The following is a 25,091-nucleotide window of genomic DNA, read 5'->3' on the forward strand; positions in this document are numbered from 1 at the left end:
GTTGGCAATGGGAGAACATAAGGTAGTGGCACTGGAGCAAAATAATCCAGATGTAGTTTTGTCTCGACCTAACGTTTTGTGGAGTGTTGCAGCAGTTTTTAATTCATCTTAAACTGGACAGCCCAGTCACATTGTATTTCTATTCATCATGCCTAATTTGAAGCTGACATGTTTCCCAATCTGATTATCAGGTAGAATGTGTCACCAGTCAGCCACATTATCATATAAAAGTTCAGTGCATCATTAAATATAACAATCTTTGTTTCTTTTATGCAGAATTCTTTGCACCAGGACCATTGGAAAGAACTGGAAGAGAGTCGGGAAAGGCAGTTCAAGATCCTTCAACATGGCTTCATGGCCAGAGAAACAGCTCAAAAAATGGCTGCATATGAGGCAGCAAAAAGTGGAGCCACAGTTTGTATACTGCGGTCTAAAATAAAATAAATGCATTTGGAAAAAAATCAGACTTCCTGGAAAACTTCTCCCAGTATGCCTATATACAAGGTTGAATTTTAACCTGTGTATCATCTTTAGAGCTTGAGCAGCACACTTGAATCAAAATTAGTTATTTTTTTTTGTCATAGATATTTTATTTTTAACCTATAATGACATGTTTTTCAATTTGGAATCCCAAGCTGTAAGAAACTGAACACTTGCACTGAGGTTTTGTGGCAGAATGACAAATATTTGGGCAAGAATGCTGTATTTGTATTATCATTGTACCATGATTTGCTGCATTTATCTTCCTAAAGAATAAAAATGAGGAGAAAAGACAAGCAATGTTTGTTCACATATGTATCATTTCAGAAGGCATGGTCAGCCCAAGTTCCCAACACATCATCTTACATGATAGTAACAGTGCATAGCAGGACCACCAGTTTCAACACTGATTTTAGAGTGTGAGGGGAGAACTGTTCAGGAGGTTTATATGACATGATGGTCTACAGCAGCCAGAGGCTAGACTAACTGACCTAGCCATATCATTCCTGTATTTGCAGAAGAGAATCGTTTTTGTCTTTGAATGTTGGAAGGAGAATATAACATTGTTTGATCTCTTTAGGGAGATCTTGCTTCCTGAAAAGGGCAAAAATTTGTTACTCACCTTGAAGATAATTTGCCCTCTGTGAGAATTACTGTACTGTGTAAAAAGGCCTTCAAATCACAAGATTTATTCTAGGCATAAAGCCAAGGAGGATATAAATCTGAATTAAAATCTGCACAGCAGTAAGACTATGTAATGTATTTCTATTTTAAATTTGTGCCAGTTACTAAGTGTTTAATTATGGCTATTGCAAATATTTAAATTGAAGGAGACTGTCACTGACATTAGAGTCAGGCAGCTGCTTTTAATGCTCTCACAACATTGTATTTCCTACTTTTTGCTGAAGGAAATCTAATCGAATTCTTTTGTTGCCATCTAGCTGTGAAGATCACTTCCACAATCTGCAATGCTGACAAAATGTGCTGTATTTTTCCTTCATTGCAAATGCTACAGTAGTTCAGCAGAGCAGTGTAGGACTCATGCAGTAGCTCAAAAGGAAGAGTTAGGGGTCCTAGGAGAGTGTGAAGAAGGACTGATAGCCGTACAACTACAGATAAGACTGTAGTTGTATCTGAAACTATGATGCTACATCTAACAGAGGGTTGACAGCCTAAAATGACAAGCTCTTGGTTGCAGAGAGTTTATCTTCTTTTGTGTTTGTTCAGCACTGTGCTGTATTCCACAACAACAGAGCCACATCCGGACCGTAATGCCTCAGTTTTCCAGAAGCCAGCAAATAACAGGACTAACAGTCATGGTCAGGGACGTTATACAGCTGAATATACCTCTTAAACTTTTTGTTAAACCATGCGTTTTGAGAATGTAGAAGAGAAAGATTCATTTTCAGGCAGATAGATAGGCAGATGTGTTTGCAAAGGGCTTTCAAATTTCAAAATTTCAAAAACTTATCATACTGCATGCTTCTGCCTCTGGGTTGTTGGACCCCATCTTCAAAATTCTTAATGAACTACAGTCAAGCTGACTTGTAACTGTTTTGTTCTCAAAGTTTTCCCCTGCTCTCAAAATGAAATCACTGAGGAATAGCACTATCTTAATAAAATTCAGCTGTGGAATTTTTACCATGAGAAGTCACAAATAGCCTTATTCTTCCTACTCTAGGACCTAATGCGTGAAGTTATTTTCATAACCAGCGTTTTAAGGAATGTAAAAGAATGAGTCTTTTGGGAAAAATATCAATTTATTATTTTTTAATATAACGTACTGATTTTACAGTGATGGGAGGTCTTCCAACAGAATACGCAGAATAAAATCGAAGATTCCGCGTTCCTCGTGAGCAGCGTGGGTAACGCGATGCCGGGCCAGCCGACCCTGTCCAACGCAGCGCACCAGCTTCGGTACTGCTACTGGCGCCAGCTCATCTTCGAGGCGGCGCAGCGGCGTTCACCCTGCGCTGCCCCAGCCAGTATCTGCAGCACAGCCAACCCACCACCCCGTCAGTCCGCACAGGGCCAACCGAGCCTCGCCGGCGCGGGCCCGCTCATCCCGCCCCGCAGGAGCCGCAGGCGCAGGCCCACGTTCACTGAGGAACACCGAGGGAGTTCAGCCCGCATCGCCCGCGGCACACATCCGCCCGCACCTCCTCTGCGTGCCCGAGCGGGCGGCGGGGCCCCGGCCGCGGCCCCTTCCCGTCAGAGCCGCGCAGAGCGCGGCCGCCGCGGCTCGCGCGGGCCCTGGCGGCCTCCGGGCCGGGGCCTCGCCGCGAAACTACAACTCCCAGCGCACCGCGCGGCCGGATGGGGGCGGGGCCGCGCGCCCCGGGGCCGCCTTGAGCGACGTGCGCGGCCGCCCACTCCGGGAGCCGCAGGGCCGCGGTCCCGCCAATGGCAGGGAGGCAGGGGCGGGCGCCGCGCTACGCAGTCGCCGGGCCGGGCGCCGAGGGTGAGTGCTGCAGGCCGGGGGCTCCGTTGTGGGGGTGGGAGCGGCGGCCGGGAGCGGCACCGGCGCCCCCGGCCCGGCCTGGCCCGCGAGGCGCCGCGGGACGCAGGTGAGGGGCGCAGGCGGCGGGGCCGCCGCGGGGCTTGAGGGCCGCGGGGGCCGAAGGGGCCGCGTCCCCCCGGCGGGCCGGGCCGGGGGCGCCGTCGGGCCCGGCGCGGCCCCCTCCGCGCGTTGCCCGGTTGGCGGCGGGGGCTCCCCGCGGCCCGAGGGCCGCCCCGGGCCCTGGCGGCCGCCGCCGCCCGCCCGCCGCTGACAGCGGGCCCGGCCCGGCGCGGCTCGGCTCGGCGCGGGGGAGCCGTTCGGCCGCCCGCGGGTCGCGCTCGCGCGGGGCCGGCGGCGCCGCTTCTCCTCCCGCTCCCGTGTCGTCCCCCCGCCGCGCTCCGCTGCCCCTTCCGTTCCCGGCCCCGCCGGGGGCTCCGGGCCGCCGAGCCGCGTCCGCCAGCCGCGGCGAGCGGCCGCTGCGGAGAGCGGCGCGCGGCTCCGCGGGGCGGCCCTCGGCCCTGGGGGAGGCGGCGGCGCGTTCTGCCCGCCGACGTCCCGTTCGTCCGCAGGTGCGGTGACCGGCGGAGAGGAGGGGAGCGGGCGGTGTATCCCGTCCTCGGGCTATTTATAGTGCCCGTCACCGAGGTTTTGTAGTGTGGGACTGTTTGACCTAATTTGGATACAACGTAATGGACTCAGCCTCTGTTTTATGTGTTTTATGCAAAAGTTGGTGTAGCGCGTTTCAAAAAAAAAAAAAAAAAAAAAAAAAAAATCCCCACATCTTTAACGGCAGAGGGGATGCACGTGATAGCAAAGTTTTGGAAGCGTAAAATGGCAGATTAAGTTGTTGTATGCCAAGAAAAATAATGCTTGGTAATAGGCACATGCTTCTTTTGATCACAGAAAAATCTTTTCTAGTTGTTTACCTTTCTGCTACTGTGTTTCCTTTATTACCAGTGCAGGAAGATGTCTTTAAAAGTGAAAGTACAAGGCAAAATCTTAATAGCATGTCCTAGTATTTTCTTGGCTAACGCAATGTATATTGTTTTTTGTCACCTGTGCCTTGTACAGACCAAACATTTAGTCTGAAATTGTTGGTTTATTTAGTGTTTCCTTTAGAATATTTCTAATGCTTAGGATGCTTATAAGGTCAAGTCTTGTCTGTGTTAGACATGGTAGAAGTGCCTACTTCTTGCTTAAGCTGAGTTGTTTCAAACCAAAGCCAAGATTTTGTTTTCAGAGTTGTACAGCAAAAACCTTAAATATATGCTTAGTGAGTTAAAAAGACATATAAAGACTTAAGTCATGAATAGGAGAATCCGTATCCTTTCACTGCTAGTGGAAACATTCTTAATTTGGATGAGTTCACATGTACTTTTCTCAAGTAGCTGCCTGTTGAGAGAAAGGTTGGTCAATACAGCCCTTAAAATGCCAGCTAAGTTAGCTAGAATAAACCTTGAACTTTGTTGTTATAAGGGCATGACAGTCATTGAGCCCTTGGGAGGGTGAAATGACAGGAACACTAACTGTCTGGAGAGCTCTGTGCATGAGGGCAAGGGGAGTGGCTTTTCCCGGCTGTGTATCATCCCCCAGTGATGCAATAAAAAAATCCTATAAAAGCTGGTAGCATTTATTGGCTTGTCAAGTGCTAAGTTTTTGCATTTTAATATCATTGTCTTTTTTAACTTTAAATTTAAAAATCCTAATTCTAGGATTTTTGAATTGATGTCTGAATGCATCTTGCTACAAGCATAATGGATGAGCTACTAACAGCTTCAACTGGAGTTGTTTGATGCTTTTGGGGGGAGGGTTGTGCAATAGCTCTATTTGGTATCCAATTTTGATAATATTGGGCCTGAGTTTTATAGTCACTAAGGGAGGAGGACCATATAGACTTTATTACTGAATTTGGATTATTCAGCACTATATAAAAATCTTACTAAATTGAGTGATCCTGGGGTTTTGAGAATTTTTATTGATGGGTATATCTCTAAATGCACAAAATTTGGAACTTCTTTGTTTTTCTCTGTTCTTGAACACTACTAATTAGATCAGCAATGTTTTAAAGAAAGCAAGTTTTGCTCTATATTTCCTATCCATTCTTGCAAGTTGAAGAACTAATTTTCAGTGAAATTTCCCTAGTAAGATAAGAACATATGTGGAAATCTGTAGCACCGCAGAAGTGGCTTGTTTGTTCTTGCAAGGGGAAAAAAAAAAGGCTGAATCATAAGATTCCTTCTGTAATTTTAATAAACTCTAGCAGTTTGGTTTTCTTTGAGTATAATTCTTCTGATTTGGCAGGTTCATCAGTATCAGTTGAAGCTTATGATGATTTTAAGGTCTTTTTACAATTTTGGGCTTCTCTATGGATATCCATTCTTAACTTTCCCCTTTGAAGGGGGCTCACAAAGAGGTTAAGATGTGAGCCGTTAGCAGGTGGCAGAGCACGGGAGTACTTGTGCCTCCCGCATGCTCTCTGTATTAAGTGCTGTAACAAGCAATATAAAGAAAGCTTACTGCCAGTGTTGGAAGATTCTGAAAAATAAAGCGTATAAATACATCAGTGCTGCTCTTTGCCACATGAGTTCTAGAAACAGCTCTGTGCTATGTGCCTTTGAGGTCTGAAGTTAGATCTTCTGTCATGTAGCAGTAACCATAAAAATAATCTGTTCTTGGATATCTTGGTAAAGAGGTGTGTGAATATTTAACACAGGTAAGGTGGCCTTAGAGTGATAGATCTTCTGTTGGGTATCACCTTGGTTTTCTTTCTCATCATTATTTTTCAATTTAAGTTATGGGGTTTTCTTTTGTTTTTTTTTTTTTTTTTTTTTTTTTCCTTTTTTCCTTTTATTTTTTCCCTATTATGAGTCGTCTTTGGTGCTTAGGCCACTTATGGCTAAAGAGAATCTGTGTAACGTGTGCCTCTGAGTCACCTCGGGCACTCTCACCCTGCTCTTCCCTGACCCCCCTCCCCCCCCCCGTGCTTTAAAGCTATTTTTAACCTTTTAAAAGATGCTTTGTTCAAAAAACACTGAATCTTGTGAAATCTTTCTGGGCATTTTATGCTGAAATTTTGTTGTCTTGTGAATGTTTTGTGATCTTTCAGCAGGGTGGATACATTCAAGTGTCAGGTTGCTGTCTTTTAAAACATGTTTAAAGTTTAGTTCTCTAGAATCATCAAATGTGCACACTGATGAACATTACCTGCTTTTTTTTTTTTTTTTTTTTTGAGGCGAAAGTTATTATTTTTCCAACTTCATACCTGAGGAGAATCAAGGAAACAGTCTTTCAGTTTTCTAGGTGAAATAGCATTAAACTTATAAAGAATCTAGTAGTATAATTTCTTAATGTAGTTCATGTTGCTCAGTTTTTCTTAGTCTTTCTGCTGCGTAGGGGAAAGCAGCTTTGCCAAAGTTACTTTTGGTTTCCATTGTAGCTGTTAAACGCAGATGGTATGTTGTCTTTGAGTGACCTAGCCCAGGTGGAACTGGAGACACTAGCATGTGAAAAAGCAGATGGGCTACACTTAAAGCTTCCCCCCCACCTTCCATCGTGTTCCTTCACTTGCCTCCACAAAGCCCTAGTGACAAACCTATGAATAACAACCCTGTGGAGAGAGGAACTCCTTTAGCACCTAGAAAGCATGGTCAGAGCTGTGTCTCTGGTTTGTTTTGTAGGGTTGTTTTGAGGGCAAAACTGGGCATGGTCTTGCTTAAAGAGTTCTTGTTCCATGTTCTGAAAGTTCAGCCGGTCAGTAAAATAGGATCTTCCCAAGAATTTTGGTGTTGCTGACAAAAAAGCTTTGTTTTCTTCACAGGTGAAATGAAACCTAGATCTTAAGAGCAGTAGAGAGAAGGGTGTAAAGAGAACACATGTAGCTGTGCCTGGATATAGAGTGCTAAGAAAACAAAAGGGTCTGCATAGGTGAGTTTTCTCCTGAGGAAGCAGGAAACTGGAGGTCAAAATCCGGCTGTCTCTAATATAGAGCAAACTCTGAGCCTTAGTCTTGCCCATTCTAGGTGAGTACCTTAAGCCATTTGATCTCATTTCCTAGAAAAACTCTTGAGTAACTTTACACAGAAGTACGGGTTTTAAAAGCACTTTCTGTAATATGTAGTAGAAATATTAAGAATACTAGAACTGATTAAGTTCATATTTATGGGATATTCTGATGTATAACAATCTCAAAATTGGATCCACTGTGACTAGGAACTGCGAGTGAGCTTACATATTAACAGTACTTTTCCTAAATCAATTTTTAATGCGGAACCTGTTAAACTTGCACATCAATCCGGCACATAATGGATTGTCTAACTAAAAAAACTATGTTGCCTTTCACTTTGGCATTTTTGGAATTCTGTGCCGGTTTAAAAATGAGAAAAATGGGAGGAAAAGTGAGTGCACACTATGTAGCTTAAAACTGTGTGTAAATGCACTTTTATCTTTTGGCTTAATAAAAGTGCCAAATTTACTGTGAACATTCTTCAGGCCTCTTGTTTTAGTAATTTCACGGTTCAGTGTTAAAGCACTTACTCTGAGACCTATTAAGAAACATAGGAAAAGAGCAAAAGAAACAATCAGTAAGGCTTACTTTAACTCAAGGTTATAATTAGCAACCAATGTCATTCCATCCCACTGTATGGTCTCAGTGTTTCTTAATAGTCTCACAATGAGTTATGGTCTTTCTGCTGACGTAGTGCCTCCTACCTTTACCCCCCCCCCCATCACCCCCCTCCAAAAAAAAAAAAAAAAAGTGGGAGCAGAGAATCCTAAACCCCTGGGGTTTACAGCTAGTTTACATCTAACATTCATACAAGTCTTCTGGGGTTCATATAAGTCCTAAGAGTGGAATTCTTTTCTGATTTCGGTACAGAAGCTAAAGTTTTGGGGAGGCAGAATAAATTCAGCAGTGCTCAGACATACTTGTCCTTGAATTTAGGAAGGCTATATTCTTGGTTATGGATTTATCTTATGCTGTTAGCTCATATATCTTTGTATCTGTGGTGCTCTTGTTGTTTTTGGCCTGATGTTCCTGCCACTCTTCAGAGAAGACTAGTTACCTGGAAAGTAACTCAGGAAACCTGACATTACTCTGTTTCGTCTTTGAAGCCATAGCCTGACCAAAACCTTTCTGAAGCCATAACCTGAGACTGACTTTGACATGGACTCTGTGTCATTCTCTTTCTGAGACAGCTATAGTTGTGGCCTTTAAAAACAACATGGTATACCTAAAGACAGGGAAGTATGCCGTGTTCAGGAATTTGGGTCTGTTAAGCATTCAGAGCTGTGACTACAATGGTGAACTAAACCTCCTAGATTGGTGATAACTGTGGATGACTTACATAGTCAAACTGCTTTGTCCCCAAAGCAGTAGATTGTCCTGTGCTATAACATAATGCATATACATTTTCTTAGTTATTCGTTGAGGTTGCTTTAAGGTTTGAGGTTGTGTTCAAGTAACATCTTCCTGGCTCTACCCTCTTTTTAAAACAGGGTACTGGACTTCATAAGATCAAATACAGGAAAGCAGCTCTTCAGTCCTTATTTGACATAGTTGTTTTCCCTTGTTTCTGTGATGCAGAGGACAATTCTACTTATCTGTTAAGTATAGTGACATCCGTATAAGCTGTGTTTCTAAGAACTATACTTTTTGTTGAATTAAATAGCATTTTCTGTCTTTCAACTTGTGCCCGTTGCCTCTTGTCCTGTCACTGGATGCCATTGAGAAAAGACTGGCTTCGTGTTGTTTTTTATCCCCACCAGGTATTTATACACATTGATAAGTCATGTTTTTCCCCCCACCTCTGAGCCTTCTCTTCTCCAGACTGAACAGTCTGAGCTCTCACAGGCTTTCCTGGTATGTCAGATGCCCCAGTCCCTTAATCTTCTTAATGGCTGTTTGCTGGACTCGCTCCAGTGTGACTGTGCCTGTCTTGCACTGGGGAGCGAGCCCTGGACGCAGCACTGCAGACATTTCACCAGTGCTGAGTGGAGGGGAAGGGTTGCCTCCCCTGACCTGCTGGCTACGTGCTTCCTAACACAGCCTGGGATGCTGCTGGCCTTCCTTGCTGCAAGGGCACGTTGCTGGGCTGTGAAGATAGATGCAGTTTGGCACAGCTACAGCCCAGGAAGGTAGTCCACAGTCAGTGTTTGTGGAGTTAGAGAATTTCTGCCTTGCTTCCTGTTTTGTTTGACAGCAGTGGAATAGGTCTCTTCTGATGAGGTCCCATCTTTTGGTTATGTTACTTAACTTGTTCTGAAGCTTACCAGGGTTTCTGTGCATTCAGGTCTGTGAAAACATACTAGGGCAGGAGATTTGAGATGGTTTCAGACCTCGGGCAAGGGAAAGCTGTATGTCAAAAGATTTTTTTTTTTTTTCCAAGACTGTTAAGATGTGTAACAAAACTTACTGTCTGTAAGCATTGGTGTTTGGACACTTAATTGTGTGTTAAGGCTTTTGTTTATTATTTTATGTACTAAAAAGCAAGTTGTCTTACTGGCTTGATTTTTGGGCTCAATAACCACTTCTATTAAAGAAGAATTTCCTTTGTACTAATTTAATGCTTTGTTTTCTAAATTGAGTTTAGGTTTGGGGAGGGGGGTTCCACCTCCTTCTACCTTCTCCTAGCTACTCCTTCAGTTGGATATGTGATAATTGTATTGTGAGTAAGCTTAAGGTGCAAACTTCTGTACTGTCAACTGCTCAACTGATTGCTAAAGGGGAAGAGATGAAAAGCACACATGGAGGCAGTCATTAATCTCATTGATAGGGACACACACACTGACAGTTACTACAGAATAGATACTGTAAAGTTGTATTCTCTTACTCAGTGGGAACTTGTTGATCTGTCTGTATTTCTAAACTGGAATTTCCGTGCTCCACTTGCTTTAGATTCCTTTCCAGCTGTTTAGCTCTCATGTGTTGGAATCTGGAGATGGGTTGGAGAAAAGAGAACTGCTTATCTGTAATTTTTGTTCTCTGAAGATGGCTGCTTATGACACAATCCCCAGTTATTTCTGCCCACATAGGAACATCTCCTGAAGAGGGTCAATCAGTTGTCTTTTCAAATGAAGCTTGATTGGGACTTCTTAGTATTTTTCTTGTTTACAATTAAACTGGCTTATTCTGGTTTTTGGTTTAGGAAATGGAAAAGAATGATTGAGGCTTCAGACCTGCCTGTAGGTGGCTGAGGCTAAACTACCAACCACTGGGATTTCCATGTAGCTTTGGACAGAAACTAGTTACTCAGGAGTGGGAATCTGTGAGAGTGGGTGTATGTAAGAGAACAAGAATTACAGATAGGTAATCTTCTCTCTTCTTTTCTTATAGGTTTGGAAGAACATCATTCTAAGATACAGAGAAATCTGGACTTTTTAAGTGTACTGCCTAAAGAAATATAAGGAATTGAAACTTATAGATTCCTTGCAGTTAATTTTATGGTATTTGTACCTCTTACTTTTTCTGTAGCTTTAGATCAAGAAACACCATGAGTACAGTAAGTATTTTACTAATCAATGTGAAACTGATTCTTGAACTGTGGTTTTATGGTATTTCTATAAATCTTTAAGAATTTGTAGTAAATACACTGTAGCATAAGGATTGTTAGAGTCCACGTAACTTCATGTTCTGTGCTGCTTAATATTTTTGATCTCTTTGGATACTACCAATTTTTCAAAAGCACTTACGATGTGGGCAAAAACTTTAGTTCAGACTGATTCAAATAGTTGGCTGGAAGCTAACATCTGATATACTTTTGAGCTGATTTCATTTGCAAACCCATTATAAAATGTGTCTCCTTTGTTACCCATTTGTTGGAGATTTGTGGTGATATCTTTTCCTTCATGTGATGAGTAGGAAAGACCCATACCATCATTATATGCATGAGACAGCCTCTTAGTGTTTTGTGTGTCTTTGTCTGCTTCTTTCCTTGGTGCTGCAAAAATAAGGTCCACATTAATGGTACTTCTAAAGAAAATTCTAAGGCTTTGTTCTCTCTTAGACTCAAAGAAAGCGCCGTGGAGGAGCAGTTAATTCTAGGCAAACTCAGAAGCGAAACAGGCTGATAGCTTCTACCACAGAAATGGCTTCAGAGGCAGAGCCAATAGAACTTGAAGAAAGTGGTAAGCTTTCTTTTTAATCTGGGAAGAAAATAACTTGCTTCTGGAGTATTTGGGTCTCACTTAACTTGTGTTTGTACCAGTTTCAAAGCCCTTTAAAGAGGAAGAAGGGAAACCTATTTATTTTTACAAGGATCTAGTGTGGACTGTGTAAACAACAAGACGATTGAGATGTGATATATTCACCACTAGTGATAGATGGGTTACGTAAGAACGGTATGTGAGTGCTGCCCAGTAGCTGAATGTCTAGGCTGATGAGTGGGGAGTTACTGCAGCTGCCACTACAGATAATGGCAAACTAAGTATGGGAACTCCCGAGTTTTAAGGAGATAATTAAAAGGTTGTCATTAGACATGCTCTGCCTTCAAGGGAGAGATCCTAGGTAAATATATTTTTACAAAAAGTATGAGGATTTTAGAAGCTTCCTTAACCTTCTAGATATTTAAAATATCTTCAGAAATCTTAAGAAAGATTAAAAGTAATTGTTGATCACCAGATAGTCATATGGCTTTTGCACTTTTAGGTGTACATTTAACTGTTAGAGATTGGGAAAGACATAAGACGGGACCATTTACAGCAAAGCATTGGAAAATTGTCTGATATGATTCATATTTTATTGTGAAACACATTCTCTAAATTGGAGAAGTACTCTGTTTTGGTGTACCTCCCGAAGGCTGTTGACATAATAACAAAAGTACGTGAGGAGATCAGCTGCTGTTCCTCTATTGAGGAAAGAATTAAGTGTTAGATATAATCCTGAAAAGGAATAGGGCATGGGTTGAATCAAACTGTTATACAGTGACAAGTCATTTTACTCCTCTGCAAATTCTGATCTTGATTCTAACATTGTGTTTTTAAGCTGGTGAAGAAGTAGTAGATCTCACATGTGAATCTTCTGATCCTGTAGTAGTTGATCTAACTCACAGTGATTCTGTTGTGGTAAGTAGTGATCAGCACACTTATTTAGAGTAGTCAAATTAGTTCTGTATTGTGCTCCCTGATAGAATTTATCCTTAAAGCTGCATTAAATATTCCAGGTTCGAATTTGACTTGTCAGTGCATGAAAACCATGTGTTATAGGTCAACACAGAAGCTCTTTGGACATTCTACTTAGCAGACTGTTCTGAGGCATAGTAACATACTTTTCCTGTTTTCCCAGAGTGTTGAAAATCTGCATCTGTACTTTTCTTGAAAAATGACTGTTCATAGGAGAATTTAGACTAGAGGTGATGTTATACCTTTTCACTGTGCTGACATGATAATAAATATCTTGCAAGTATGACATTCTTTGGGGATATAGACCTCTTAGTTAACTAAATGTTGAAGGTACCTGAACTGCATGATGGTCGTGTTTTGATACTGCTTTGGGGGTTTTTGAACAGTGTAGCTATGTAGAGTATAATACAGAAGCTCTTCAGTTTCCTCATTGTTTGTAGTGTGCATTTCTTAATAACTAGGTACTGTCTTTATTGCTTCTCCTCTAAGAATCAGAGGAAGTCTGGTATGCTTGTCATGGCTCAATCACAAATGTTTGTGAGGAATCATACCGATAATTACTAAGCTTGAGGAGTCTGGATGACTGAATACTAAGGCATTGAGAGTTCTGTGGAAATGTATATTTGACCTATATTTGAAGACAGTAAAAGTAAATGGATATATTGAATGCAGAAGTAAGAATAAAACTTACAGGCTCAATGCTTGCAAGGTTAGACTTTGAGTCATAGTTGACCAAGGTCCAAGTTTCAAAAGTTCAGACTATGGGTCTGTCTTTTGGCATCTGAATAAGTAGCCCAAGGATTAGTAATACTTTAGACAGAGTTCATGTTCAACTCTAAAGGGACCTCTGAATACATCTACTAATATCACTTGCAGATAGCAAGAGAGAGAGATGTAAAATAGCAAGTTGCTTCAGAACTTGGGGAGAATATATACCAGTCATGGATAACATAACATAAGTGGATGTTGTTAAAGTTAAAATATTGTATGTCAAAAATATAGACATAAGACAGATTTAAATAAAAAGTGAAGGAGAAAATAGATAGGTCTTTGACTTAACAAATAAGAGGTGTTTAGCTGAATTGCCAATGTAAGATATTCCTATCACAGCAGTGCCAAGCACAGCTTAGTTGGTTGTGTTAGAAACTAGTTCATTTTTCTGTTTCAATAAGTTCTCAAAAAAAAAAAAAAAAGGAAGAGAATGAATCATTCTATTACTACTTTTTAAAGCTAGATCAGTATTTCATCCAGTTCACGTTGCCACTTATAACTTCAGTGTTTGGGTGCTACTTCTGCCATACAGAACCAGAAATAAAAAGCAGGAATAGCATGGGAATCTCTCATACTAGAACTGTACCTGAGGATTTGTAAAGGAGAGGCCTCAAACTTTATATATAATCTGCATTATCTGACCTCTAGTTGCACTGAAGACAGTGGTAGAACTCCTTATTTTCTTCAACGGTTGTTAATTTAATAGGAAGTGTTTACAGACATGACACCCAAGATTGCCTGTTTAGCAGAGAGAGGGAAAGAGTCTCCTCTAGTCTAAATCAATTAGGGTATTGATATTGTGGGGTGGGGTATGTTTAAGATTATATCAATTAGTAGTAACACAAGCTAGGAATCATAGGAGTCTCACTATGTTGTTTTGATAAAGATTGGTAGAAGTAGTAAATTAGCTGTTGCTCTCAAAATAGCTGGTTGCCTTCTGGTTCTGTTTATGCTGCTACAAAGGAATGAAAGGGAGGTAGTTTAGATGGTGTTTCTATGTAACACTTAGGGTGCATGCCAAAATCTAATTTTGTTTTTCTTTTCTTTCCCTTCCCATATATATTAACGCAAGATTGTTGAAGGTGAGTTGATGCTTTACAATTGATAAAGGAATTGTTTAAAGTTTAAATTTTTTTCATGATAGTCTTACAAGGTAAGTTAGCTGATAATCTGTTGACCAGTATCTTTTAAATTTTTTGTTTTCCAACAAACTTGAGCGTCATGGATTGAAAATGGGTTTACCGGACAAGGAAGGACAATGTATCTGGCTAGTACCCTAGAAAAATGGATCCAGTTTGTTATGTACTTCATACAAGCTCTAATAGGAACTGTCTGAAATAAAAGCTGCTCAATTTTTTTTCTTATTTTCCAGATATAGAAGTTCTGCAAGCTCCAAGTTGATAGTGATATTAGCTAGCACTTTTAGCAATAGAATGTGTGCTTTGAATAAGAAAATGTTGAAAGGCTTTACTAGCCTATATTGCAGTGAAAGAACTGAAGCAAAAAGAGAATGAAGGTCATAGCATTCACTTTCACTGTCTAATCTAACACTTTCAAATATAGTGCTGAAAAGTATTTAACAAATATGGATTTTTTTCTACTTTAGATGTTTTAATATTTAGAATAGACATAAACTAATTCTTTACCCCTTTCAGACCTTGTTCTGATTAAAAGATCTGAGTTATGCGAATATGTTGTTTATTAGCTGTTTACTTGGAGGACGTAATTCATTCTGGGCTCTGAATGCGCAAGAGCAAGTAAAAATACATGCAATACAAGTAGTATCTGAATGCTTATGCAGGAAGGAACTTTAATTTCATAGCTGTTTATATAGTCCTAATTGATCAGTGTTTGATTATTGATATTAGACACAAGTAGTACACTTTGTAGCAGCATAAAAGTGACACTAGAGTTGTGAAGAAACTTCTTTTATGTGATTTCTAATAGTTAAAAGGCAAACAGAAGTTTTTCAAACTTTGTACATTACAGACAAAGCAATTAATGTTTACAATCCTTATCTGCTCTTATCTTGGGCAATATGAACTCCATTTTCAAGTTATGTTAACTTCCTTAGGAGGAAGATGGTGAAATTTTTTTTGGAAGACATCTCTTAAGTACTTCTACAGTTTTCCAGATACTGTTTCTAAAAAGACTCATTTTATTAAACTGCTTTTGAGTGAGGGGATTCAGTTTAAGCTATACTCAAAGAATGGAATGCTTTGGCCTCATAACTAGATAGAGCAGTGAGAAACCAAAACCAGGAACTGCATAATTTAATTTTTTAGACTTAAGTCTGTCTTTCATGACTTCTTACTTCAAACTTTCATCATGAAAACTATTTTTTTAAAAACTTTGCTACCAGAACAAGGTATTGGAGAGGTGGGGGTGCACATATGCATGTAGTGAATAATCCCTGGGAGCCACAACTGACTGCTGGAAACTGTATTCCTGCCCTCAGCAGTTTGTGCAACTCCTGAAGTTGGCATCCCCTTCTAATCTCATGCAATATGCAGTTTTGAACAAAGCGTTCTTCATCTGTTTTACACTATTGTCTATGTGCTACCTTGCTGTGCTACTTGGAAAGTTAATTTCAGTAAACTGAAGGTGTGTGTGGCTTTTTAATTTTCAGTTTTGGTGGGGGTAGGAGTGTTTGAATATATTAGCAATTGTAATTCCTCAACAAAGCATAAGAATGAGCTTGCTCACATTTGTAGTGGAGATCTGTTGTCAGCTAGTGAATAGATGGTTGCTACATAAGTGTAACTATAGGCAAAGTTGTCTCATGGACAGTCTTTGAGATCACATTTCAGCTGTTTGCAGGGTGAATAGGGTAGATGAATAAGGAGTCCAAGTTTTATGTCAATATGTAACTGAATGTTGACTGTTTCCAGATGTTGTGAATCTTAATGTTTAGGAAACTAGTTTGTTTAAGCTTGCTCTTAATCCAGTTAAATATGGCTTAGTCCACTTAAAATGTGAACTGTTATGGACTATTTCTAATAATTAATTTCCTGGATGTTTCCAGGGCTAATTCTTGTAATATATCTAACTTGCCAAAATTAAATTATAGAGAATCAACAACAGAGGAGAAATCTCAGACTAAGAAGCCAGCGGCAGTCAGACAGCTGTGTTCTGAGCAGTGATGATGAAGATGAACCAAGAGATAATGATGTGTATGTAACAAACAAAGTGTCTCGAGAATTGGGACCTCTGGAGGATGAAACTGCAAGTTCAAAGTATGTATTCTTTACAACCTAATAAATGCTGAATTATTTTTATACATACAGAACTAATTTATATTGTTATAATCTGGTTTATCTTTTAAACCATAACTTATTCTAGTTAGTTCCCCCTTTCAATATGCACAGCATGACATTCCAAGTACTGACAAAATGATACTCTTCTCACTTCTAGAATAAAAGGCCAAAAAAAGGGACACAATTTTGCATACAGCCTTTACGATGAATGTGGGGGTGTGAGAGGGAAGAAGTATTAGTCACAGGCCATAGTTCATGATGTATTGCATTTACTTTTCACATGAAGGCCTAGCAGCACTGTTAAATATGCAAATATTTTCATTAGTGTAGATGAAGCTAGGTGCCTGAGAACAGCAGACTGCATCTTGGCAAATTCCAGTAAATATTATTTATTTACTACTTTTGTACACACGTCAATTAACTGTCTTTTTCTTAAAGCAGTAACAGTCCTTCCCAAGGTATATTTACAAACTGATTGTGGAGGTAATGCAGTTACGTTTTCTTTGTCCTGTGTCATGGAGCTCTTACAGGTTTACACATGAGATGGAGATCTCGCTGTTTGGACAGCTGCCTGCATAGTAAAGACCATATTCTGAAGAGAAACTGTAAATTCCTGTTATAGAAGCACTCCATGATCTTAAGAAAGACACCATATATTAGACTAATTAAATGAAATGAGGTGTATGTGTGGCCAGGGATGCCAAAGAACACCAGAACAGTGGTATAAACATCTTTAAAGTGTTTAAAAAGATACATTTTTTTTTTATGATTCTGATGCAGTCTTTTTGCCTAGCTTACTGACAGCACTGTTGTGTAGTTATACCACCCTGTCCAGACTGTGTTACTATTAAGCGATGGTCCTTGGTAGTAAAATCGGTGAAAGCAAACTGAAATTGAAGTGTGATGGTTAATAGGAACAGAAGAAGAAATCTATTTTAACTTGCCAAGAAATGTATTTTCTGAAGAATTCCATAAATGGCTTGATAACAGACTCAAAACTTACTCAACTGTAGCAGTCAATGTACTGCTGACAGTGAGTGGAGACAGCTATTCTCATCTCTCGAACAACTACGTAACTTTGAGCGCGGCGGTCCCGTCCGACCTCGCGGCATAAGCTGCTGCATCCTAGCCAAGTAAACGTCACTTACGATACAACTGATCTGCCCTAGGTATCAGGCAGCAGATGATAGGAACTTGGCAGAAGGGATGTGCTAGCTAACTTTCAAACCAAATAGCATTGGTGGGTTTGGTTTTGAATTTCAAGGAGTATATAGCATTGACAGACTGCAGTGTAAACATTCTCAGCGTAACAGCGAAGCTGTGCGTGGACTGTTATTCTGCTTTACAGTATCTTGGTTTCTGCTACCGCTAGATGTTTCACTTAAGACAGCAAGTAAATGACTTTAACTCGCAGGTTTTCTTCTTTCAATTATCTTCAACTCAGGTGCTGCTTGGCACGGAAATCTTGAGTTAATATGTGTATTGTGATAAATAATCAGACACTTATGCAAGCAGTGATGAGCTCTTGCAACATGTATTCTTGTATTGTCTAGAATCTATGAGTAACTTCTTATACAAGGGGGCACGTTAAAGTACCTCTGTTGAATCTTTCTAACAGAGCACTTATGCACATGTGGATATAGCAGTAATCTTGAAGCAACTCCATACACTGATCTTTTCGTTATCTTTTTAGTGTGCTGCAGGACTTTTGGATTACTGGAAGGCAATATAGGGAAGAACTTGGATGTGAAAATTTTGTAGGTCATTTCTTAAAGAACTGATTTGAAAACTTACTTATGGCTCCTAAAGTGCCTGTAGCATTCTAAAATGTAGTGCATTTGGTTGATGGACTTCTAGATTTCTTTCTTTTTGTCTTAAAGTATAGAGGTAAGTAAATCACGTTGCTTAGTTGATGTAAGGATTTAGTGTGGTGTTACAGCAGTTTCAAGCTTCTGTTGAAAGGCCTCCTGCTCTGAACAGTTGTTCAGTACTGTAGCATTTAACCTTTACAAAAAAAAAAAAAAAAAATACTGATTGTGACAGAGCATGGTGTTAGACTACAGAATTAATTTGCACTTGTGTATGCAGAGGTTATCACCAATTGTAATTAATCATTGAACTGATACTATAGCTGTGCATAAAGAATTTCAGTAGTGAAAATGGGGAAATTAGGGCTAAATTTATGTATATGAAGATAGGTAGACTTAAGTAGTACTTGCTGTTTGACTTGAAATTAAGGGATAATTAATAAATTATGGAGCTTAGCATGGGAGATAACATGAGAAAGCCTAGGCTGTCAGAAGGGACAGAATTGCAGAATGGTTGAGGTTGGAAGGGACCCCTGGAGATCGTCTAGTGTGTCGTGTCCCCCCCCCCCCCCCCCAAAGCAGGGTCACCTAGCACATGTTAGACAGGATAGCATCCAAGTGGGTTTGGAATATCTCCAGAGGAGACTCCACAACCTCTCTGGGCAACCTGTGACACTTGTGTTTCTCGTAAGGGCCTATGAAAGCAGCTTGCAATGATCATTTAAAACAGGGATTATCTGTAAATAGAAGAGGCAGGAAGCTCTTATCGTTTCTGATACAGAATACTATTTAGCACTCATAATGTGATGTGTTCCCTTATGTGGAATAGCTGAGTCTGTTAGTGCCTAGCACATGTGGTACAGCCATCCTCAAGGCTGACGGCAGGAGAGTGTGTCTGTGACTCAGCCTGGTAACAGCCATGGACTCGGTCTTTTCTTGTCTGAACTGGGAATTAATTTTTGAAAGCTGCTTCATGCAACTGTGTTCTTGCCTGACTTGCACAGAGTAATCCTGTCAAAAACTAGACTAGTCACAGTTTTCCTAACATGAAGGCATCTTGAGGGCTCCTTCCACCTAGCCCCTCTGATTCTAAACATACTGCTTCGTGCAGGGGTGGAACTGGCAGGACTGTGCAGAACTCAGTCTAGTTTTGGATATGAATTGGTTAAACTTACAGTTGAGAGCTACAGTACCAAAGACAGTTATTTGTAATTTGGCTTTGTTGGGAAGCTCTGCAGAATTTTATTCTCAGCACGCTCAGTATTCTGAATATATCAAACGATTTCTTGTTAGACAAGGGTAAATTAGTGAAGAGAGATAACAACAAATTTTCCAGTGTTTGTATTGGGCTTTCTGAAGTCTAATTTCCAGTCTAAAATAGAAATTTTGATTTCTCCAAGCTTGTGTTTGATCACTGAGCTAAAACTTGAAACTCAAAAATTTTTTCTCTTACCCCCAAAAAAAAAAAAAAAAATCCCAAACCCCGACTTTAGTCTGCATGAAAACATTCTGTAATATTTCATCCACTATAGCTGTAGGTTGAGACACTAAAATGCTTTTAGTACATAAACAGCCTACTGTCTGCAAAATACGTTCCACGTAAGCATGCATTTTTATAAGGAAGGAGTTCTTTGGTTTGTGTGTCTTATTAGATTGGGATGCTGCATCTTCTTCCCATTTTCCCTTTAATGTAATAGTTGAAAAAAAGCTAAAGAGTTGTTTCCCTTTGATAAGGGACATCTTAACTGCTTATTAAATGTAAGGGAGTTAAAGGTTTACAGGGATCTTCAAATTAACTCTGTCTTGTCTATTCTGTGGAATCCAATGATTACATTACCGTCTGTGAGTCAGTAATGGTCAGTGCACTGGAATTAATACATACATATTCTTTCTTTTTGTCTTCTCTATCACAAGGCCGTCTGGTACTGTTAGTTGTCCGATTTGCATGGATGGCTACTCAGAGGTAAGGATCCATGTGTTGTCATCGCTGCTCGTTTGTGGGAAGGGGGTAAACTGTGGACTTGTGTTAGGTTATGTGGGAAAGTACAGACAGCTAGCTTTAAGTCTAAGTAGTTTGTAACTTCGTCACTTCTTAGTAGTGTACAGTGGTGGAAAACGCTTTTGAAGATGACACTGAAAGATCTTTGGGTTCCTTATCATAGAATCAGTAAGGTTGGAAGGGACCTCTGGAGATCATCTAGTCCAACCTCCCTGCCCAGCAGGGTCACCTAGAGCATGGTAGACAGGGTTGCATCCAGGCGGGCCTCGAAGATCTCCAGAGAAGGAGACTCCACCACCTCTCTGGGCAACCTGCTCCAGTGCTTCGTCACTCTCACAGGGAAGAAATTCCCCCTCATGTTCAGGCGGAACTTCCTGTGCCTCAATTTCTGCCCGTTGCCTCTTGTCCTATCACATGGGACAGCTGAAAAGAGTTTGGCCCTGTCCCCTTGACACCCTCGACACTGCTTATTATAGCAGTAATGTACAATTACAGATACTCTAGGTATTATCTGTCCGGTAGCAACAGACCAGATAAATTCCTCATTCGAAATACCTGTTGTGATTTCTTTTCTTCCAGATTGTGCAAAGTGGACGACTTATTGTGTCAACAAAATGTGGCCATGTCTTCTGTAGTCAGTGCCTCCGTGATTCCCTTAGGAATGCCAACTCCTGCCCAACCTGTAGGAAAAAACTCACACACAGACAATATCATCCAATTTATATATGAGTACTTACATTTCTCAGGACAGACTCAACTGGATTTTTGGGGAAAATGTCATGTTTTCAGTGCTCTGAAGACTTAAGGAGCAGCAGGTTGTACACACATCCAAATGTAATAAAACTGATTTTTTTTGAGAATAACTTGTACATATATAAACAGCTTTTTTATGGTCCAAGCTGCTTCTTGTTATGTCACTGGTTATAATGTTGAATTTATGACTGTCTATAAACTAGACCAGCAGCCTATATCAGAAATGAAGCAGCTAATCCATTTCCTTCTACTTTTTTAATGCTTGAATAAGAGGGGTCTGAATATTTTGTTATTTCTTACTCTTTAAATTACTCCCATCATCACACACAGATATGGAATATTTACTTTTCAAAATACAGATGAACACTTTGTTCATTTCATTACGCTTTCATTTTTATCCTATACTATGTTCATTACTATATTGCTTTCTGCTAAACCATCTTTGCCCAAATAGTGTAAGTTCTGTAACAATTGAACATTTAATCATAAATCAGTATTTAATTGACAACCAGGGTAATGCAATAAAATAACCTGCTGTTAAACCAGCAGTTTTTTTAAGCAGAAGGCTTGAACATGTAGATGTCTATGAACTCCATGAGATCTAAAGTACATAGTCAAATTACAACATGTACAATGTGAAAATATTTCTTTGAATGTTTTAACTGCCAAGAATCTCCCTTATTTGAATCACAATACTGAGTTTATTTTTTAACATGATGAAATGGTCTCTTGGGTTTACTATTGTTCAGTAGCTCTCTCCTTATAACTAAGGAGAAAATAGTCTTCTCCAGGCTTGCTAGTGATGAATAAGCAGCAAATTGTATGCTTTGCTTTTGTCAGCTGAATACCAAACTACGTAGACAGATTTTTCTTTTTTTTTTTTACTATATCAAGTGTACCCAGCGTAATGCTTAAAGTTCGATGTGTTCACTTCACTGTTCTCTTCAGTTGCTATACTGATACCTGACTGGTTTTAGCCTGGTGTATAGGATTAATAATTAAATAATTGTATTACCATAAATTTATAAAAACTGAGGCTTTAAATGAGGTTTGGTAGTAATGTCGACTTAGAAGCTTTTTGAAAGAAAAGTTAATGTCCCTTTGCCCTGGGAGTTAAAAATGTGCATCTTTAAAGAAAAAAACAATGTCAGATATGTATCCTAGGTGAGGACTTTGCTGCTAAAACTAGGCAGCATTATGCACTGTTACCAGTTACTATTTTTTTTTCCCAGGGCTGTATTATAAATGTCTACTTTAAACCTGCGACAGCACAAATCTCCAAGCTGATGGGGAGTCTGAGATGGGCTGACACAAACAGGTTTATAATTAAATGTAGGTGAGATGATTAAAATCAGTATTTTATGATCCACATATGCAGTAGCAGCATTTGTAAAAGTTGAAATTCAGTCTGGAAAACAGTCCAAAGCTAAAGGGTCAGCCGCTCTTGAAAGCCGGTTGACTATGAAAGCCATTAGAAGCCTTTTCTGTACCACACAACTGTAGGATGCCCTTAAATTGCTGATATCTGATATATCTTTGCTAACCTGTCCTAGGGATCTGTAGGAAACCTTTAATTAAAAGTCTTCTGATTAGCTGTCTTGACTTCTTGACTGAAGACTGCAACCCAAGAGTAAAGTTTCTTATTAGACTCTGTAGAGGTGTTGGTGGATGTAGTAATACCTGGAGTTTAGTTCCGTAAAGGCCAGCTGAAGAAATGCAATACCTTCTCCCCGTCCCGGATAGCTCGGGTTTAGCGTCGTTACCAGGCAAATGCAGGCTCTGCATTCTGGCAGTACTGTAACCATTAAAAAGATATAAATGTTTAGTAACTATGTGCTTCCCTATGGTAATATAAACTACAGGCAAATGAACAAAGCAATCTTAAGATAGTAGAGTGACAACAAAGGCTGATTTGTGTCCCAAAAAAGTAGATAAGATGATAAAACATAGTACTAAAGATTGCTTAAAATGTGAATTGCATGAAGAGAAGCAGCAAAACATAAAACAGCCTAGATATTTAAGGACCACAAAAACAAACTCCCTCCCTCCAGCTTAAAAAAAGGAAAAATGCCCCCAAAGTTATGGCCAGTTTTACTGAGGAGGCTACCCTATGATAGGGAAGACCAGATTTAAGGGATTATGTCTGGGGATGAGGTTGAGTAACATGTTTGTACATCTTTCACAGTGTACTAGCTGTAGCCTAAAATGACTTTGCACAGTTCCCTCCATGTAAATATCACTTTATAGTTTGTGTCTCAATAAATGTTTTAGATATCACAAACTATAAAATATTCAAGGAAAAAAAATTTTAGCTTTGTGTACCCTGTGAAGTGCCACAAATTTTGTGCATCTCAAAACAAATTTTAAGCTCTCAGTACCACAAAGAAAAATGCTGACGTTACATTATACTTAAAAAGGAACAACCAAAAAAACCCAATATATTTGACTTCCAGTGATGTTTCAGTATAACAGATGACATTGGCAAGAACTGATAGATATTATAAAGATTTTTTTCATTATGTAAATGTATGTCTTGTTGTATATAGTTCAAATTTTCCTGTATTTAATTGTATTCATGTCTGTATGTCACATCTATGTTGGAATCTACCGGTAGGCAAACAGTTCTTTTAACAGGTGGAAATAAAACTATTAATTTGAATCAGAAGTACTCTTTCTTTTAATTGATTGTGTTTGCAGGGGAGGGAAATTCTTAATGCAAAAAAGCTTTTAGTTCTTTTGGTCAGTGTGTGTTTGGGCAAGAGGGGGGATATTACCCAGTGCCTGGGCTAGTTACAAGATGAGAGGTCGCAGCCGTATGGGGAAACGGGTCAGGGTGGGCGCAGAGGCGGGCGCGTGAACGGGGGGACGGGGAGCCCGTGACGGGTGTTCGCGGCCGTTGAGCAGCTGCCTTTGCTCACGTTTCTGTCGTAGCGTACGAACCCTCCCGCTGGCGAGGAGGCTTACGGACACGGAGGAGAGGGCTAGGCCTAGCGGGGCGCGGGTGTCGCGCTGTTTTATTTCTTTGCCAAACAAAAGAAAAAATGCTGTTGCTCTAAAGTTCTTCTCTAGTCTCTTCCCCCTCTCCCTGTCTTCTCTCCTCCCATCCCCTCGCCAAAGGTTGTTTGTTTTTTCTTTTTTTTTTTTTAAATGAAGTTCTCCACTTTGCAGAGAACACAGAATATTCTGGCTGGCTGTTTATGTGTGTAAGCATTTTCTAGAGCATGTTAACCAGGATCATGTCCATGTGCAAATGCACTGCATCAGAGGTCTGCTTGTTACTTACTTACAACTTAAGTCGATCTTAAAACAATGTTTTATGATGGACCTGAACAGCTGCTATGTAAGCGTATAATTTTTAATTATGTTGCTGCTAATAAAACTCATTAAGTGTGTATGTCTTCTGTTGATCTTTACTTCCAGTAGGCTGATGCCTTTCTGCATCTTCTAATTGCATTTTTCTTGTCCCTACCCAGTCTGTCTTAGTTCTGGCTATGCTGGGAAACAGATGGTTTTACCTTCCGGTATGGAAGATTACCTATTCCATAGTCTTTCAGAATGAATGTTTTTCTGAATGAATGAATGTTGTAGGGCTGTGGTCTCTGACCTACGAAAACTGGGGAGCTGGTGCAAAATGCTGCTTTCATCTGCAGATGGTGATCGGCTATAGCAGCTCCTTCATAGTAAGCGTATTTGAGGAAAACAGCAAGTGCCTGAAGCTCACACGTAGGCTAAAACAGTGGAAGGGGGAGCTCTGAGAGTAACTTTTTTTCCTGCAGCTTTAGTGTTCAAGGTAGCTTGCTCCTCTGTTAAATTCCAGCCTCTCTACTGCTGTTGGTAATAATGAGAAAAATAATGAGAAATGATTGAAAAAAATCATGCCTGATTTTTATTTAGCAGCTTTTTTGTTATTATTTTATTTTTTTTTTTGCAACAAGCTTTGGGAGCCTGTACATTTCTGAACTATGGATTGATCTCAAATTGTTATTGTTACTTTGGATTTCTTTTTTTTTTAATTAAGGTGCTTCTGAATGATAGAGCTGGTCTCTCCTGCAACAAGGCTATTCTGAAGTTGTTCTTCTACCTTGCACCGTGTGTTGGTTCTCCACTGAACACAATCCAGTGTGAGAGGTCTTCTAGTTCCCATCTCCACCACCTCCTGGTAACCTGTGGTGGAGCTGGTCTGATTTCTGAATGACCTGTGCAAACGTATGGGCTGTTGTGAGGGGTCGGTCCTTGCTGCTTCAGTTAAACTTTGTCTGCTTCTGATACTGCTCGAAATACGAGATCCATCAGAGCTAACTTCTGATCTGCGGTCAGATTTGACACTGCATGGAGTGAAGCATGTAGCAATTATAGGAAGATGTTCTCACTCGGGGTCTAATTCAAGATTGCATTTTTTTGGAGATGGG

At 40.2% G+C, this 25,091-nt stretch overlaps 2 protein-coding genes across 3 annotated transcripts in view; both read left to right on the plus strand.

Moving 5' to 3' along the window:
* Positions 1–755, plus strand: part of CFAP99 (cilia and flagella associated protein 99) — a 56,800-nt gene extending 56,045 nt beyond the window's left edge. For both annotated transcript variants that reach the window (XM_062574648.1, XM_062574649.1), the window contains exon 15: positions 277–755. In XM_062574648.1, the coding sequence (XP_062430632.1) occupies positions 277–444 (168 nt within the window). In that variant the 3' untranslated portion in view covers positions 445–755. The remainder of the gene's footprint in view (positions 1–276) is intronic.
* Positions 756–6,913: 6,158 nt separating this feature from the next.
* Positions 6,914–23,341, plus strand: RNF4 (ring finger protein 4). Its single transcript, XM_062575262.1, has 8 exons — positions 6,914–6,999; positions 10,311–10,476; positions 10,981–11,101; positions 11,958–12,037; positions 13,938–13,947; positions 15,936–16,101; positions 19,845–19,893; positions 20,509–23,341. The coding sequence occupies exons 2-8, from the start codon at positions 10,468–10,470 to the stop codon at positions 20,656–20,658; spliced, it is 585 nt and encodes a 194-aa protein (XP_062431246.1). The 5' UTR covers positions 6,914–6,999; positions 10,311–10,467; the 3' UTR covers positions 20,659–23,341.
* The last annotated feature ends 1,750 nt before the right edge of the window (positions 23,342–25,091 follow it).

Source organism: Rhea pennata, chromosome 4 (assembly GCF_028389875.1).
Source record: "Rhea pennata isolate bPtePen1 chromosome 4, bPtePen1.pri, whole genome shotgun sequence".
NCBI classification, from domain to species: domain Eukaryota; kingdom Metazoa; phylum Chordata; class Aves; order Rheiformes; family Rheidae; genus Rhea; species Rhea pennata.

Coding starts and splice junctions, on each gene's coding strand:
- RNF4 (XM_062575262.1), top strand. Junction 11,102..11,957: donor AATAGAACTTGAAGAAAGTG/GTAAGCTTTCTT, acceptor TGTGTTTTTAAG/CTGGTGAAGAAGTAGTAGAT. Junction 16,102..19,844: donor GATGAAACTGCAAGTTCAAA/GTATGTATTCTT, acceptor CTCTATCACAAG/GCCGTCTGGTACTGTTAGTT.